The sequence below is a fragment of the Acomys russatus genome, chromosome 2, assembly GCF_903995435.1.
Source record: "Acomys russatus chromosome 2, mAcoRus1.1, whole genome shotgun sequence".
Classification (NCBI taxonomy): domain Eukaryota; kingdom Metazoa; phylum Chordata; class Mammalia; order Rodentia; family Muridae; genus Acomys; species Acomys russatus.
In genome coordinates, this window is record NC_067138.1 from 63,942,563 (window position 1) to 63,959,977 (window position 17,415).

Sequence of the window (17,415 nt, forward strand, 5' to 3'; positions counted from 1 at the left end):
AAAAATTACTATCAAAATCAACATCTGATCTTTACCGATAACTTCTTAAATAACACCGCTAAAAGCAAATATGCCAGACCCAGAACTGTCTACATTTGTTTCAAGCCCCAAAGATCTTCTAGACCCGGGTGTCAAGTAGGCAACTCAAGTTCATGAGCAATATCAATCACTACATAGTGCTCTTTCCCACTCTATCCCCAATCGCAAGTAATGACACCCTAAAGCCGGATCCAAGAAAGGAAGGGGGGTGGGGGCGGCGAGCGGGAGAGTGGGAGGGGGAGAGTGGAAGGAAGGAAGGTGGCACAGGGAGACAAAGTTCTGCTTTGTTTACCCCCGGCAGCCTCAGTGCGCTGCTGGAGGGATGGCTGCCTGTGGGTTTCTAACGACCAAGCAAACACCAGGGCTCCAAGAACTTAGGGCAGTGAAGTGACAGGGGACATGGACTAGCTCGGGGCACCCTCGACACTACTAGGGCTAGCGCGCGCCGCTGCGCGCCTGACGGCCCCTTTGCGACACTTGCCGTGACTGCCATAAAGCGAGGTCGCTGTGCCGCCGCCGCAGAGTGAGGTAAGATGAGGACATTCGGGTTGGGTCGCAGAGCCTGGACGTGGGCTGGCGCCCTCAGGCACGGGTCGCTGGTCTGGTTCCCTGACCGGCGGGCGGCCACCTTCGGGGTACCTGCCCTACGGCGGCGGGGAGGCGGCCGAGGCCGCAGGTACCGTCTGCGAGTCCGTCCGGGAGCATGCTGCCGCTGTCACAGGGGCAGATAGTTCCCACAAGCCATTGCTGTTCGCTGCCCATCCTGACCCGGCTTCGATTTTGGAGGTTCAAGGAGACGCTTGTAGAAGCCGAGTTGGGACAGTGACGTTTGAGCTGGGGGACGAGAGCTGAGTATAGGAGGAGAAAGATCAGGTGTGAGGACCAGTGCATGCCAAGGTGCCTCCGCAGAGGAGGAGCTGCTGCAGCCGGCTGCTCTGGGTGCTGGAGGCATGAACTCACAGGGAAGGGAAGGGAGGATGGCAGGGCGACTAACCCGCGAGGGTTCCACCTGGGAAGGAGTTTGATGCTGCCCGAAAGACTTAAGTTCTGTGTGGAGCAGCCAGCTGCTATCGCTTCGAAGAGCGGAGGTAGTTGAATTACCAGTCTAGTCCCTCTCTTCTGAGACTCCTCAGTGTTCGTCCTTGGTTCGTGTGAAGGAGTGCTCACTGTGCTTAGAAATGACAGTTGATGATGATGATGATGATAATAAGGTGGGCACGGTTAGCCATGCCAGATAATTGCATGTAGCGTTCCTGTCTTCCGTTTACATTATTAGTTGGGGAATATCGGGAAAGATTGGATATCAATGGGGCTGGGTAGTTAGAAGCGAGCCCCTTCGTGTGTCCCACAAGCTTTCTCAGCTATAGAGAATGACATTCCAGTCTTTCTACCTTGGAAGAGTCCCAATAAATAAAGGTCAGCCCGTGAGCCAGTCATGGTGGCTCACACCTGCAAGACAAGACTAGGACACAGAGCTCCAGACCTGCCCTCAGCTAAGCAATTAATTACTTGTCTCTTGAGGGAAAGACTTTGCTCACTGTTTTCGGGTTAATATTGTTGTGGTGAGACACCGTGGCCAAAAGTGACTTGGGAAAGAAAGGGTTTATTTTGCTCACAGTTTCATATAACAGTTCATCACCAAAAGCAGCGAGGGCAGGATCCTGGAGACAGAAGCAGATGCAGCAGCCGTGGAGGAGTGCTGCCTACATGCTATCATGGTTTGCTCAGCCTGTTCTCTTACAGAACCCCAGACCACCCGCCCAGGGATGGCACTGCTAACAATGGGCTGAGCCTTCCCGCATAAATCACTAATTAAGAAAATACTCTACAGGGTTGCCTACAGCCCAGGCTTATGGAGGCTCCCCCCCCCCCCCAGTTGGGGTTCCCTCCTCCAGATTACTCTAGCATGTGATAAGTTGACATTAAAAAAATTTTTTTTTGAGACAGGGTTTCTGTTGTGTGGCCTTGGCTGTCCTGGACTCACTTTGAAGACCAGGCTGGCATCGAACTCAGTGATCTGCCTGTCTCTGCCTCCCTAGTGCTGGGATTAAAGGCGTGCACCACCACGCCCTGCAAATTGACATAAGATTAACCAGCACACTCACTTAAAAATAACATGAACTGTAAATCATATAGCTTGATTTGAGCTGGGAGAATAACTCAGTCGCTTAAGTGTTTGTCGTTGCAAGCATGGTGATCTAACTTCCATCAGATCAGAAGGTACATAAAAAAAGCTGAGCAGGATAGCCTGCAGGTATAACCTCAAAGCTGGGATGATAGAGACAGGAGGATTTCTGGGGATTCCTGACCAGCCAGCCTAGCCTACATAGTGAATTCCAGGCTAGTGAGAGAGTTTGCCTTTGGGGTGCAGGGATTGAGCAGGGGGATGGAGAGATGTCTCGGTTCCTAAGAACAAGCATGAGATGACCCAAATTCCAATAGTAGCACTCACATAGAAAATCAAGTATGGCTGTGTGTATGTCTGTCTCCCCAGCACTAGGGGGAGCCAGCAGAAATAAGACAATGCCTGGCTCCAAAGTCAGCTCTGTCTTGCTGGAGTAAGGTAGAGTGTGACAGAGCAAAATACTGGACATCTGGCCTTCTCACTCCTGCCCTCACACAATGCACATAACCCCCAAAACACACAAGTGCACATAGCTCCTCTCCCACACGAAGGTTATTGGTACCTACAAAATGGCACTAGAGGCAGTCTGACCTCCACATGCTTGCATACACTGCTTTGTGCTCATCCCTTCCGTGCATAATAATAACTAAGTATCATTCCATCCCAGCCATGAGAACACATTAGCAAAGTGAAGTTGTTCTATGTTGGGTCTTGTTTTGCTTTGTTTGAGACAGGGTCTCACTATGTAGCCCTGTCTAGCCTGGCACTCAATTGTGTAGCGGAGCTTGGCCTCTGACTCAGAGATCCACCTGCCTCTTCCTCCCAAGTGCTGGAAATGAAGGATTATACCCACCATGCCTGGTTGAGAGTAGACTTAAGAAAATTTTTTTTGTATTACTGAATTAAGTTCAAATAAGAAAAACACCAAATAAAAAGAAAACCATCTATATTTCTTACCTGGCTTACTTTTTAATGTAACCTCTCTTCCCTAAGTCTTTATTCCCACCACTCCCTCAGAACTTTCCTTGCAGCATATTGAGAAGGGAGTCACTATGTGTATGTGTGAGTTTTTGGGAAAAGCACATGGAGAGAGTACATTTTTACCTTTTCCTCTTCCATGTGCCAGCATGGCAAAGTAGAGGTTATTTTGCAAAGGATTAAGAAGTGAATGAACATTAAGTAGATAAAGATTCATCATTGTCATCATCATCATCAGTCCTGGGATTGGATCTAAGGTCTTGTGTGTGCGCTCTGGTGCTGAGCGACATTCCCGGCTCCTTGCTCAGTTTGTATTTGGAGATAGCTCATTACGTTTCTCAGGCAGGCCAGGAATTCTGCAGCACAGGCAGCCCTTAAACTTACCATCATCTTGGCCACCCTCCAGAGTAGCTGGTATTACAAGCCTGTGCCATGAGGCCCTACTCGACTTTTTTTTTTCTTTCTCATACAATGTATATTGGTCATATTCTTCTCCCACCCCTCCCTCCCCCAAACTCTTCCCTGATACCCACTCAACTTCTGATTCTTTCCCTCATAAAACAACAACAAAACTACATGGGATCTATTTTGTGTTGGCCAACTGTTCATGAGCATGCGTCCTTTCCTGGGTATGTTTGATATACTCTCACTCCATTGGGGGGGGGGGAACTGTTTTTATCCGTCTCAGAAGTTATCTGTTGCAAATAGCTTCGTGGCTATGGGTGGGACTTTATGCTCGCTTCTTCTCTGTGCTGGGATTTTGTCTGGCTTGAACTTGTATAGGTCCTATGCATGATGTCACAGTCTCTGTGAGTTCCAGTGTGTCTGGAAAATGCTGTTTCCTCTTACAGTCTTTCTTCTTCCTCTTCTACAACTACCCCTGAGCCTTTGTGTGTGGCTTTGATGTGTTTTCCCTTTAAAACTGTGTGTTCCAAAGTCTCTTACTCTCTGTATGTTATCCAGTCATGGGCGTCCACGAACTACTATCTACAGAGACGTCTCTGATGAGTGTTCAGCAGTGCGGTGATCTGTGGGTATAGCACTATGGAGTCAAGAGTCACTTTATTTTTATGTTCAATTGACAGAATAATCTCACTCGGGTTTCCCTTGGGGGCTATGACCTATGATGTAGTCTCAGGTTTTGGCCTCTTTGACAGTTTCAGGTGTAGGTTCCATCTCACAGAGCTAGCCTTAAATCCAATCAAAAAGTGGTTGGCTACTCTCATAACATTTGTGCCCCTACTACCCAGTCAGTGGTTATATCTTGCAGACAGGTTGCTATTGTAGCTCACAGGGTTCATAGCTGGGTGAGATTAATGATGACTTTTCTCCTCCAGTAGTATGCATCCTCCCTTCCAGCACCATGGACACTAGTCACGTGGGGCGAAGCTTCTGGTTGAGCATCAGCTTTGTGTGGTGTCTTCAGCAGTAGGGTTTTACTGTCAGGTTGTAGAGGGGAAACAGTAGCATTGGCAATAGTGGCGAGACTTCTCTTACAGTCTACAAATGTTCAGTGTTTTGCTTTTTCAGTTTTTTTTTCTTTTTCATTTTCAAGTGCATCTTCGACGTCATTGTCTTTTTATGCCTCTCATTTTGCTACCTAAGCCCCTAATCGTACATTTGCTAAACTTCACTATTCTCTTTTTTCTGTAGTTGACTTCCTGTTTTGTTTTTCCGTTTGAGGTATATTTGAATGTCATCTGTGACACTGAAAGATTATATAATGCTCTTGGCTACAGAAAGAATCTGAAAACCAGTTTGAACTTTGTACACATTTCCATCACAAGTGTGTTTTTTCGCTCTTACCACCATTTTTTCTCAGCCTTGTTCATGTAGTGATGTGGAGCAAAACTGATAATAAAAGATTAAATTAAAGCTAGAAGAATGTGCATTCTGTTACCGAAAAATGACAGTTTAGGCTCTAGCTGACTGAGGGCCAGAGATGAAGAGAACGGAAAGCTTTGACGCCCATAACCAGTTCTTAGCTGTTTCTTTCTTCTCCATTTCCAGATCTCAGTTCATGTGCTGGTTTGGTCCTGTTCCCATGTCATTCAAGAACAATCTTACTCTGTACTATAGCATATTTAAGCCAGACTTATTTACATTAGAGTGTCAGGGTAGTTGGGCTGTTTAAACTTTTTATATTTCTTCTGCAGATACCTGTGATCTATTTCCCCCTTTTTTCTGCTCATTTTATTAGCTCTGTAATATTTTTGTTTTGCATTACACATGATGTAATATCTTCTTTACGTACATGGAAAGTAAGAAATGCATTATCCTTCTTACTGTTTTTATAGCAATAGCTAAATTGTCATAAATAAATATGTACGCCAGTATTACTTCCGTGTAGGTTCTGTGCCCTTGAAGAAGCTAGGGCTGTGATGCTGCCCTCATGTATCTCTTTTTTAAATGCCCCATTGCTTACTTTAAGTGGTTACTATATTATTAATGAATTAATCTTATAGTAAACGTAAAGTAGAGACAACTCCCAAAAGACTGCAGTATATTAATTTGGACTTGAGAATAGTTGAGCTTCAAGGACACTTAGCAAAGGTGTGAAGCCAGTCTGAAGCCAGCTTAGATGCCACCAAGAAGTAGTATGTAGTGCACTGGTGTGCTCTTCAGGACATGTGTGAGGGATAGCTGAAGGCTAGAGAGTGAGAAACGGTCTTGTTATCCGTGACCTGCCCCAGTGAAACCATCGTAACAAGTTTTATTTCACAGCTTACACTCGTACCATCATCAGCTTGGATGGATGTTGTTAATTTTCACAGGCTAGTGGAGAAAATCATGATTTATCCCATTGCCTTGATACATTGTCTGCAGCGGCGCAGGTAGCTCTCACCTCTGTTGATGTACCTCTCTTGGATAGCTGATCTTCTGTGCTTTCTTCCAGTGCTTGTTTTATGTGTCCAGTTCTGTCAGCTCATTTGGATTGTTTTAAAGCTCCACACCAAAACTTAGGACTTTAAAAGGCCAGAGTCAAAAATACTTGTACTCTGTCCTGTCTGAATTACCTGAAACATGGGAAATAGGAGACAGGTACTAATGCAGTTATCCCAAGACACATATTGCTGTGACCTCAAAGTGAAATAGTTGAGATCTGCTTGCTACATTTAAAAGGAAGAGCCTTGTAGAAAGAGACCTCAGAACCGATAGAACAAAGGCATGGCTCTTCTGCCTGCAGTGGGCCAGTACCTAGAGGGAAGTTGTGGAAGAACCCACAAATGTTTGGCAGCATGACCTCACTGTGTAGCCTAGGCTGGCCTTGTACTTGCTCTCTCTCTGCCTCAGCATACCAAATGTTCATGTTATAGCCATGTATTGCCACACCTGGCTAAGTATAAATAACTTTGTGTGTACAGACACCCCACTATGTGCTGTCAATAATTACTAAAGTTAATTTTTTTCCCCAAATTGCCTTTTTTTTTTCTTTGCAGAAGTTATCTCTTTGTTCACAAGAAACAAGATTCTTCCTGTTTCATGAAAAAGATGAAAACAACGGGGTTACTGTTAAAAAACGGAACACCATAGACCAATGAGTAGAATCAATAAGAACGTCATCTTGGCCCTTTTAACACTGACGAGCTCTGCATTTCTGCTGTTTCAGCTGTACTACTACAAGCACTATTTGTCAGCAAGGGTAATTATGTCTTTTCTTATTAGACGCCATTTGACATTTAAACTTCAGTACAGAAAATTAATAATGCTTAATTTTTAAAGAAACATTTCTCAGTGGGGTTCTCATCTTTGTAGGATATGACAAGCAGTTCAAAATTACAATGAAATGTTTTTGAAATTACACAATTAAATCAAAAGTAATATTTTGGACTGGTAAGATGGCTCAGTGGTTAAGAGAACTGGCTGATCTTCCAGGGGTTCTGAGTTCAATTTCCAGCAACCACATAGTGGCTAATGACCATCTATAAAGGGATCTAATGCCCTTTTCTGGGACGCAGGTGTACATGGAGACAGAGCACTCATATTTTTTTAAGTGAAGTTTCAATAATATTCAATCTATTTCTGATAAATAAAAAAAAGTTATGCTGCTGGGTGTGGTGGTGCATACCTTTAATCTCAGCTCTCTGGCGGCAGAGGCAGGCAGTTTGCTGTGACTTTGAGGCCAGCCTGGTCTACAAAGTGAGTCTAGGACAGCCAAGATAGCACAAAGAAACCCTGTCTCAAAAAATAAAATAAAAAAAATAAATAAATAAAAAGAAAGAAAGAAAGAAAGGAATGTTATGCCTAAATAGTATCAGTTAAGTAAAATCACTGATAAGTAATTGTGATAACATATCAAAATTATTTTATCTGCTAGTGTGAATTTTGATTCAGCATGTACTAGAACTGCAGTGTAATTTACCTTTGTTGCTATTTGTAGCGATGAAGAAGTAGAGATACTGGGCCGGAGTCTCCTAGCAGTAAATGCCTGGAGCATCGGTTGGGATGACTACACACAGCTTTCCAGGATGTTAGGATAGAGCACCCTGAGTCAGCAGTGAACTAGGGAAGGGACGTTTGCTGTCTTAGAGTAAAGAAGGCCTACTTGTGCTATGTGCTTATAAGCTTAGGGTTTTCTGTGATCTACAAATGAGATCAATCCAATTATCTAATAATCTAATTTATCTAATAATTAAAATAAGGAACAAATATACTGCATTTCATACAGGAATAGGCTTGACAGTAGTTCAGGTGTTGAACTGCAAATTTACTTTGGAAGTTCTATCAGGGATCACAGCTCCTCCTATACCTTTGATCGAAGAATAGTCCTCCCTTTGGGGGAAGGTTGTCCTCTTTGGCAGACTGAGTGCTCAGCTTCAACAGGGACAAACATGGAGTAGTGAGGGAGGAAGGAGAAGCCTGCCTGGCCAGCTAAATCAGTGGGGCAACAGATACCATAGTGAGATCTCCCTCCTCATATCCTGAACACAAACTCCAGTAGAATGGTAGCCTAGTGAACATTCTGTGGACTCTAGTCAAGTACAGATATTCCTCAACTTACAGTGAGGTTACATCTTTGTAGTTTTAATAGAAAATTCCAGATCATTGTGTTTTACTAATAAAGACTCAGGAGCCACATGTTGTGGTGAAAATCCTGCTGGCTCAGAGAGGCAGAAAAAGCACCCAGCTGACCTTCCTACTCAGCTCACATCCCAATGAAGAAAGCCCCAAAGGCTCAAAAGCTCAGCTGACAGCCCAGGAGGAAAAGCCTAAAAAATCAAAGGCCAATGGCTTGCTAGCTCAAGGTTCAAAAAGCCAAAGGCCTAGGAGCTGAATAGCTCAAGAGCTGGAGAGCTAAGAGCGGAGGAGCTAAGAGCTTGAGTCCCAAGAGTAACGATCTAAAGCTCCAAAGACTCCATCTACTTCTACATGCTGTCTTAAATACCCCTCAACTCAAACTCCCTCCTACTCTTTAATCCCTGTCAGCTGGTTTGTTGCTCTGCCTCTTGACCTAGGGTTAGCTTTATTAACTCTTGTGTACAGAAAGCTCTTATATTAAAGGTGTGTGTAAGGCTGGCTAAACCCCACCTTAATCACCTGTTTACAATAAACAGAAAGTTCTTTGATTAGAGGCGTGTGTTAGGACTCAACCATGCCAAACAAAAGACAGGTTTTTACAGTTCACAATTTCAGGGATCATATATCCTGCAACACATCCTGATAACTTATCATAGGGTAAAAACTCCATTTACTGTGCCTCACCTACTGAGCAGCATAGCCTGGCGTAGTACACCGTGAAGTGTCAGTGCCTTCATCATCTCATGTCGGATAGCTCCACAGTGTCATGACTACTGAATAGCCAGAGAAAGATGAAAATCACAAATTTAAAGTATCATTTCTATGTAGTACATAATACTTTCATATCACTGTAAATTCAAAATATTGTGAGTCTACCTATCGTAAGTTGGGATCCATTCAGAGTTGTCTTACAGTTCATGCCAAAAAGGAGAAAACATGTCTCTAGAGAAGTTTCAACCAATCATTTTTTTTTTCTTTTTCTTTCTTTCTTTCTTTATTGGTTTTTTATGACCAGGTTTCTTTATGTAGCCTTGGCTGTCCTGGAAAAATGCTTTGTAGACCAGGCTGGCCTTGAACTCACTGAGATCTGCCTGACTATGCCTCCCAAGTGCTGGGTATTTTTTTTCTTACTACACACAACAGATCAGTGTGGTTTTAATTTGCATTTACTGATCACTTGCTAATATACAGGGTATATGCCGGAAAACTGAGATTAATAGGGCAAAGGTCTTATTTTCAAGATACTCATAATTTTATAGTTGTAGCAGTAGTAGTAATTCTTGAATATGGGTTCTGGGTTTAATTCTTAGGCCAGTCATCTGCTTTCAGCAAATCACCTCTTCAAACTTTGATTTCTTTGATTAGGACTCACAGTAACATTGTCACCTGAGCTAGTCTAGTTGATGTGATGCATTGTACTTAATGTTTCCTACATAGCATATGCTTCTGGTAGATTCTGTTTCCTACCAAAGGTTTACATTACAATTTTAAAACTAATGTTGGGAGGCTGATGAGAGTTATGAGGTACCGTCACTTGTCTCCAAGATGGACAATCTGAGTTCAGTTCCTAGAACTCATATGGTAGAGGGAGAGAACTGTCTCCTGAACGTTGTCCTCTGACCTCCACACAGGTACCATGGCATACCTTGGTGCAAGATAATTTGGTCTCACTGTGATCCATGAGAATGTGAACTATAAAAAGCTATCTTTGATCCCATTGTGATGCCTGAGATTGAACTGTAAAAAACTCTTTTGTTTCTTGTGGTTGAACCCTAATACACCTTTAATCCAAGAACTTTATGTAGCCTTATGATTAAGGTGGGGTTCAGCCAGCCTTACACACACCTTTAATACAAGAGCTATCTGTACACAGGATTTAATTAAGTTAACCTAGGTCAAGAGGCAGAGCAACAAACCAGCTGACAGGGATTAAAGAGTAGGTGGGACTTTGAGTTGAGGAGTATTTAAAACTACATGTAGAAGTAGAAGGGGTCTTTGGCACTTTTAGCTCTTTGGCTCATAGCTCTTGATCTCCTCAGCCCCTTGACCTTTGGGGTTTTGAGCCCCTTCAGCTAGCAAGCCATTGGCCTTCAGGTTTTAGGCTTTTCCTCCTGGGCTGTCAGCTGAGCTTTTGAGCCTTTGGGGCCTTCTCCATTGGGACGTGAACTGAATAGGAAGGTCAGCTGGGTGCTTTTTCTGCCTCTCTGAGCCAGCAGGATTTTCACCACAACATGTGGCTCCTGAGTCTTTATTGGTAAAATACAACAGTCTGGGATTTTCAATAAGAACATCTTCTCCCACCCTTTAATGAATGAATGAATGAATAAAGGAAGGAAGGAAGTTGAAGGAAGTTATTAGAGCCCTTGTGAGCCTATATTTTCACTGTTTTATAAATAAGTTAACTGGAATACAAAGGAGTGTTTCTGGAGGTTCAGAAGTTAAGAGTACTGCCTGCTCTTCCAAAGGTCCTGAGTTCAATCCCAGCAACCACATGGTGGCTCACAACCATCTATAATGAGATCTGGTGCCCTCTTCTAGCATGCAGGCATACATATACACATAATAAATAAATAAATCTTTTTTAAAAAGTGTTTCTTATTCAAGATTAACATGTTGAGGACTGGAAACTGTTGTCTTTACTCATAGAACCATTCTGCCATATAAGTAAAAACTATATTCAAACAGAATATGTTCATATTGGCAGACATGAAATGAAGCAGCTTTCAGAACACTGTGGGACAGTTGAAAATATTGAGGCTGATGGCTATGAAAAGGGCAAAGCACCAACTGAGGCAAGCCTCTCCTGGTGCTTCCTAGTCAGATGACCCACAGCAGTGTGCCTTCAGCGGCTATTCTGATACCTAGACGGCCACTCACCAGGCGACACTCTGGACTAGCCTCCTGTTATGTTCATTAATTTGTTTTCAATGGGAGATGTGAAGGAAAAATGGCAGCAATTATTCACAGTAAACAATTTCATATTAAAAATGGGAATTAATCTTACAGCCATGTAGAACATGTGCTGCAAAGGCTTTTGAAATATTTTTAAGTTGGTTGCTTAGGAAAATCATGCAAAGATTGTAGGAGGAAGAATAATTCTGTATTAAGTAATATATAAAATTATTACAGTAGCAGTTCTCTTTAGCTAGTTCCCCAGTGATCGACACAGAGACTATGATTTATTATTAAGCTGTAGGCACTATGCTAGGCAAATTCTGAGCTACTCTAATCCTAGTGTCTTTAAAACCCACATAAAAGCCAATCACTTGCCGAGCTCATGATTCCCAGTGACTTCTGTTCTAGCAGTCGGTCCTTACAGCCATGTGTTCATCACCATCTGGTCTCATCGCCACTCCTCTCTCCAGCTTCCTATCCTCCTGTTACCTTTTCTCCTGATCCCCTATCTTCTTCTCCCTTCCTCTTTCAAACCAAAGCCCAGGTGCCTCAAACCCTGCTTACCTGTCATTTGCCCAGTCTTAGGCTTCAGCATCTTTATTTAGCCAATCAGGGATAACTGGGAAACATTCCTTATCATCACATGGTTACCAGAGATAGTTCAACATTCAAAACAGTGCCCATGGCAGGACAGTAACCAGATCTCAAGGCACTGAAGTCAGCACTTGAAAATATAGTTGTGAGCTGGGTGTGATGGAACACACCTTTAATCCCAGCACTCAGAAGGCAGAGGCAGGGGAATCACTGTGAGTTTGAGGCCAGCCTGGTATACAAAGCAAGTCTAGAACAGCCAAGATTATACAGAGAAACACTCTATGCTTGGGAGGCTGGCCTCTATGGACTGCATTAAGTCCCCTGTCTTATGGTTTCCAGTTGGCTTCAACCAGTGGGAAGCATCAGCTGGAGGTTGGAGACTAGGAAGAAGGAGAGGTCAGGTTATTTATTTTCCTGGTTCTCTATTTGTGTAGTCATTGGTTGGCAGTGGCTGCATTCTTCTTACTCATTTACAGTTGTAGCCACTGGCTACCAGCAGCTGTTCTTCCCCATAGATAGAGCAACTATTAAGATAATAAAATTTAAATTGTAGGACACTACTTTATAGGTTCATGGGTATTTTTTAAAAGTACATATTTTTGTAACATTTGCAAAATGTACCTTTGCATTCCTTTTCCTACAAGAGGCTATTAAAATTGTATGATCTTTAAGCCTTATTAAAATTAGATCTCAAAAACCAAACCAAACCAAACCAAAACAAAAAAACTATATCTCCCCAGTGTTCTTGTCCTTGAACCTGTAGGTCAAGTTTTCAGGGGGAAAAAAAGAACTTGGAGGCCTGGATTACTGGTTATTTCATGGGTGCACAATATTTTAAGTTGGACTTAAGGATGAGTAGGAGTTTTCCAGATAAGCATAAAGAATGTGGAAGACCATTACAAATAAAAGAAAAAGTTTATTCTAAAAGAATGAATCACATAGATGTCTATAGGAAAAGAGTTCTGTGTAGAAACCAAGGAAATATAGATAAAAAATCTTGAGGTGGAAAATGTCCAGAACAATCTAGACATTAATATCATTGTAGAGAAATGAGAGATGAGAGAAGAGTGGTTAAGACCAAAGACTTCCCTGCTGTTGAAAGTCTTATTCTAAGAACTTTGGGTCTTATTGGTAAGATTGAACCATAGGAAAATTTTGAGCTGTTAACATGGCATAATTTTGACTAACCCATCTGTTGTAATGAGTGTAGATTGTAGGAGCACAGACTGAAAGAAACTACTTAAAAGGCTATTATAATTCATACAAGAGATGGCAGTGGCTTAGATAAGGGGGTTGGTAAGAAATGAAAGGCAGAGCTATAAGGATTTATTGGTTGTTAGATGCAGGTTACAAAAGACAAAAGAAAGTCAAAGGTTACTCATGATTTTTGCCTAGGTAATAGAAGTGAGAAGTTGCAGTTTATTAAGATGGGAAAACCTGGAAGAGCAAGGCCGAAATATGGTGAATGGAAGGTTTTTCAGATGCCAGCTTTAGGTGCCTATTTGATATCCCAGTGTATATCCCAGAATAGAAAACTGAGCCAGGTGTGGTGCCACACACCAGTAATCCCAGCACTCAGGGAGGCAGAGGCAGGCAGATCACTGTGAGTTCGAGGCCAGTCTGGTCTACAGAGTGAGTGCAGACCAGCCAAGACTACACAGAGAAACCCTGTCTCAAAAAGCCAAAACAAACAAGCAAACAAAGAATAGACAACTGGATGTGTGAGTTTTCAGTTCAAAGAAGCACTATGGCTTGGAGTTATAAGCAATAGATGGCATATAAACCTATTAGACTTGGAGCAAGATAACTCCCTGGGTAAAGACACTTTCCTGAGTTTGATCCTCTGAAGTCACATAGAGGAAGGAAAGAACAAACTCCCATAAGTTGTCCTCAGACCTCCAAATCAACAGCATGGTGCATGTGCCATCTCTAAAATAAGTAAATAAATGTTCTGTTTTGTTTTGTTTTGTTTTGTTTTTTTAAATAAAAAGCTACGGGCTGTAGACATGGCTTAGCAGTTAAGAAAATTTGCTGTTCTTCAAGAGGACCCAAATTTGGTTTCAAGCACCTATGGGGTGGCTCATAACCTCTTGTAACTCCAGTTCCAGGAGGTTTAATGCCCTCTTCTGGCCTCAGCAAGCACTACACACATGTGATACATACATATAAGTAAAACACTCATACATGTGTAAGTAAATCTTTAATAAAAATAAGAAACAACAAGACTTGAAAAGATATGAAATAATTGAACACTGATTTAAAAGAGAGACTATCTTAGAATCTGAGCTTTGACCCTTTAAGCTCATTTCAGGAATTGAGAAATAGCTCATGAGGCTAAGAAGGAATAGCCAGAGAAACGTAACAGGAGACCAGTGTGGGCATCATCAGAGTCCATATGTGAAATATTCCAGAGAGGCAAAAGCTACCAAGACTTGGTAGATGAAATGAGCTAAGAGCTAACAACCATTGGAGTTAGCATTGCAGTGGTAACTCTGAGTGCTTGGCAGAGTGGATTTGAGCTCAAGTGATTTCATAGGGAAGAATTAAAGACAATGAGAACAACCATTGGGGGTCTTTTTTGTTTCTTTGCTGGTTAGTTGATTGGTTTTTCAAGATGAGGTTTCTCAGTGTAGCTTTGGCTATCCTGAAACTAGCTCTGTAGACCAGGCTGGCCTTGAACAAACAGAGATCCTTCTGCCTCTGCCTCTTTTGAGTGCTGGAAATAAAGGCATGCATCCCTACCACCCAACTCATTGGGCGTTTGCATAAAGGAGAACAAGAATTGTTGGGAAAAAGACCTGTCAAGAGGTTTTTGTAGGTTTGTTTTAGTTATTTTTAATGTGAAAAATAATATTGTGCTTATCTACTAATAGGAATGATTCGGCAGAGAAGGGAAAATTGCTGGAGCAATGTCTTTGGCCAAGCAAAAGGGCATGCAATATAGGAAGTAGGAAAGTGACTACAAATAGGAATGTAGACAGTTCATCTCTTATGAAAAGAGGGAAGTCAGACTGTATGAATGTAATTTCACTAGGTAGCAAAGTATTGGGAGTACCTGAAAGCTCTCTGATTCCTTTTCTCAGGAAAGCAAAAGCAATGCCACAGACAGATGGGATAAGGAAAATGTGTTAAAGAACATTAATGGGAGCCAGGTGTGGTGGTGCACACCTTTAATCCCAGCACTCAGGAGGCAGAGGCAGGTGGATTGCTATGAATTTGAAGCCAGCCTGGTCTACAAAGCGAGTCTAGAACAGCCAAGGCTACACAGAAGAACCATGTCTCCAAAACAAAACAAAACAAAAAGAGCATTAATAGACAAGGGAAAGTAGGACTGCTCCACAGAATGAAGGCCCTACCCAACATTCATCAAGAATTGCCAGTGACAGCAGGGAACAGCTGTAATAGGCTGTGTGTTGATAGAATATTAATATTGAATTATTATTTCAGGGACATCAGTAGTTACTCCTTAACCAGCTGTATACCCAAATAACCACACGGAGAAGACCAGGATCTATTTAATTAGCCTATAGCATAATGCTGCGCAATAATTACTCCATCCTAATCTCCATGCTAGTATAGTTTCTTCCCATTCAGATTTCCCACATTATACTTGCTTTTAAATTATCTCCCAGGCCAGGTTCATTTCTCCTGATGTTTCCTGATCTTCTTCTAGTGGCTCCATCCTCTTTTCTTCTCTTTCTCCTCCCTGGATCGGGATATCCTACCTTGTTCTCTGTTATTACTCAGCATTGGCTAGTTTGTTTTTATTGACAACACAGAGAACAAATGGCGACATGTTTATACAAACTTGAAACTGGAGATACTTAGAATCAGCATCACGATGCAATGCCCAGATTGATCTAGAGAGTGCGGTGAGAAGCCAACATTTGAATGAACAAGGGTAAACTGTACACAGTCCACAAGAACATTGTGTCAACAGCTGTGTGCTTACATGTGCAGACAAGTGAGGAGTTGGATTTCTGTTGCTTATTTTACTTTGCTTTTTGGTGAAGAGTCTCACTATGCAGCTCAGGTTGGCCTTCAGCTTCCCAAATACTGGGATTATTAGTATGTTAATGTTAGTGTGGTTGCACAAAGGATGAAGACTGGGGAATGACAGCTAATAAGAATAGATTTTGGATAAGATGAAATGTTCTAGGTGGAGGTGATAGTAAGAACTGTAACTAACTATACGTTTACCACTCTAGTTGGCAGCATGTACCTGAGAGAGTGGGCCTAAAAACGAAGCAAGTAAAGTTTCATGCAATAGCCAACTTTATTCAGAGCTTCAGACAATGTGTATTCTGAGGGTTAAGATAAGTCACCTGACTAAGGTGTGCAATCACAAGGTCAAGCCTCACATGGTAAAGATACATTTTTCTATAGCCTCACATGAATTACACAGCGGAAGTAAACTCACTCTTATTGGCTACAGCGGGGAGGAGCATGAAAAAACAGTCCAAGAACAACTCTGTTTTGAAGTCCTGTTGTCTTGGAGTTCTCTCACAGGCACTCAGAATCCCCACAGCAGGACTCCATTCTGGGACTGTGCTCTGAAAACTGTACATGCAGTCAACTACACACTTTGAGATGGTAGAGTTTATGAGACATGATCCTAATTCCAAAAAGGTTATAAACTAATCTATAAAATAATCATTTATTCCAAACTCAACATATTCAGCCTCCTTTCTCAATGTAGGACTGTTGTGAGAAGCAAATGACTATCTTAGGAGCGTATCACTAGTCAAGATTGAAGATTACAAAGTTACTCTTTATTTTTGTTTTGTTTTGTTATTGTTTTTCTCAAATGTTCATTTGTATTCAACTGTTACTAAGTTGCAGATCTTGTGAGAGACTGGATCCAGCTCTACCTTAATTACCCTTCCTCCCTTTTTCTTCCCTCCAATTTTATGCACTTTCTTGGGCCATAGATGGTTATTTTAAGTGGGAGTTGGTTATAAGTTATTATTGGTCTTATTTAGAGAGAAAAAGTTGGACTCAGGGATGTCTCTCTTTTCCCTTATCTTCCATTCTTAGGTTTAGAGATAGGAGTTGAAAAGAAAGAAAGGGGAAACTAGAACTATATAGGGAAGATAGAACAAAAAGCAGATTAGTGATTCTACTCCTTAACTTAGTGCCTCAATTGTCACTCACAAAGTTATTTTTTTTAATTCATTTTTATTTTGTGTGCATTGGTGTTTTGCCTGAATGTATGTCTGTATGAGGGTGTCATATCTTGGAGTTATAGACAGTTGTGAGCTGCCATGTAGGTGCTGGGAATTGAACCCGGGTCCTTTGGAAGAGTAATCAGTGCTCTCAACCGCTGAGCCATCTCTCCAGCCCCTCACAAGGTTATTTTTAATTCACTGGTATAGAATTTTGTATATAGATGCAAAATAAATTTAATATTAGGTACAGTGGTATAGAATTCAATTGTAAGATTAGTCTTCACACACGTTAGATACATTTCTACTCTAATATGAGGTATGGTACCCATATAACTCAGTTATAACACAAGGTTTACTTCCAATACTTAAAAAGTGCTATTGCAGGCTGTTTAGGATAAATAAGTTATAAAAGTTAATTGTTAGTTGATCAAATCATGGTCATATCAGTTACTACTCTATTTTTATCACAAGAATATACATCTTAGGTACAACAGATAGATATGATTCTATAGAAAGATAAGGTAAAATAGATAAAGTCTTTAAAAACTCAGAGACATACAGAATATAGCATTGAAAAATGCTTTTATTATTTCAAAG

General features: G+C 41.8%; 1 protein-coding gene across 1 annotated transcript in view; it reads left to right on the forward strand.

Moving 5' to 3' along the window:
* Positions 1-588: 588 nt before the first annotated feature.
* The window catches only part of Fktn (fukutin), a 52,593-nt gene continuing 35,766 nt past the window's right edge, over positions 589-17,415 (forward strand). The window contains exons 1-2 of the mRNA XM_051162109.1: positions 589-715; positions 6,583-6,785. Of these exons, the coding sequence (XP_051018066.1) occupies positions 6,681-6,785 (105 nt within the window). The 5' untranslated portion in view covers positions 589-715; positions 6,583-6,680. The remainder of the gene's footprint in view (positions 716-6,582; positions 6,786-17,415) is intronic.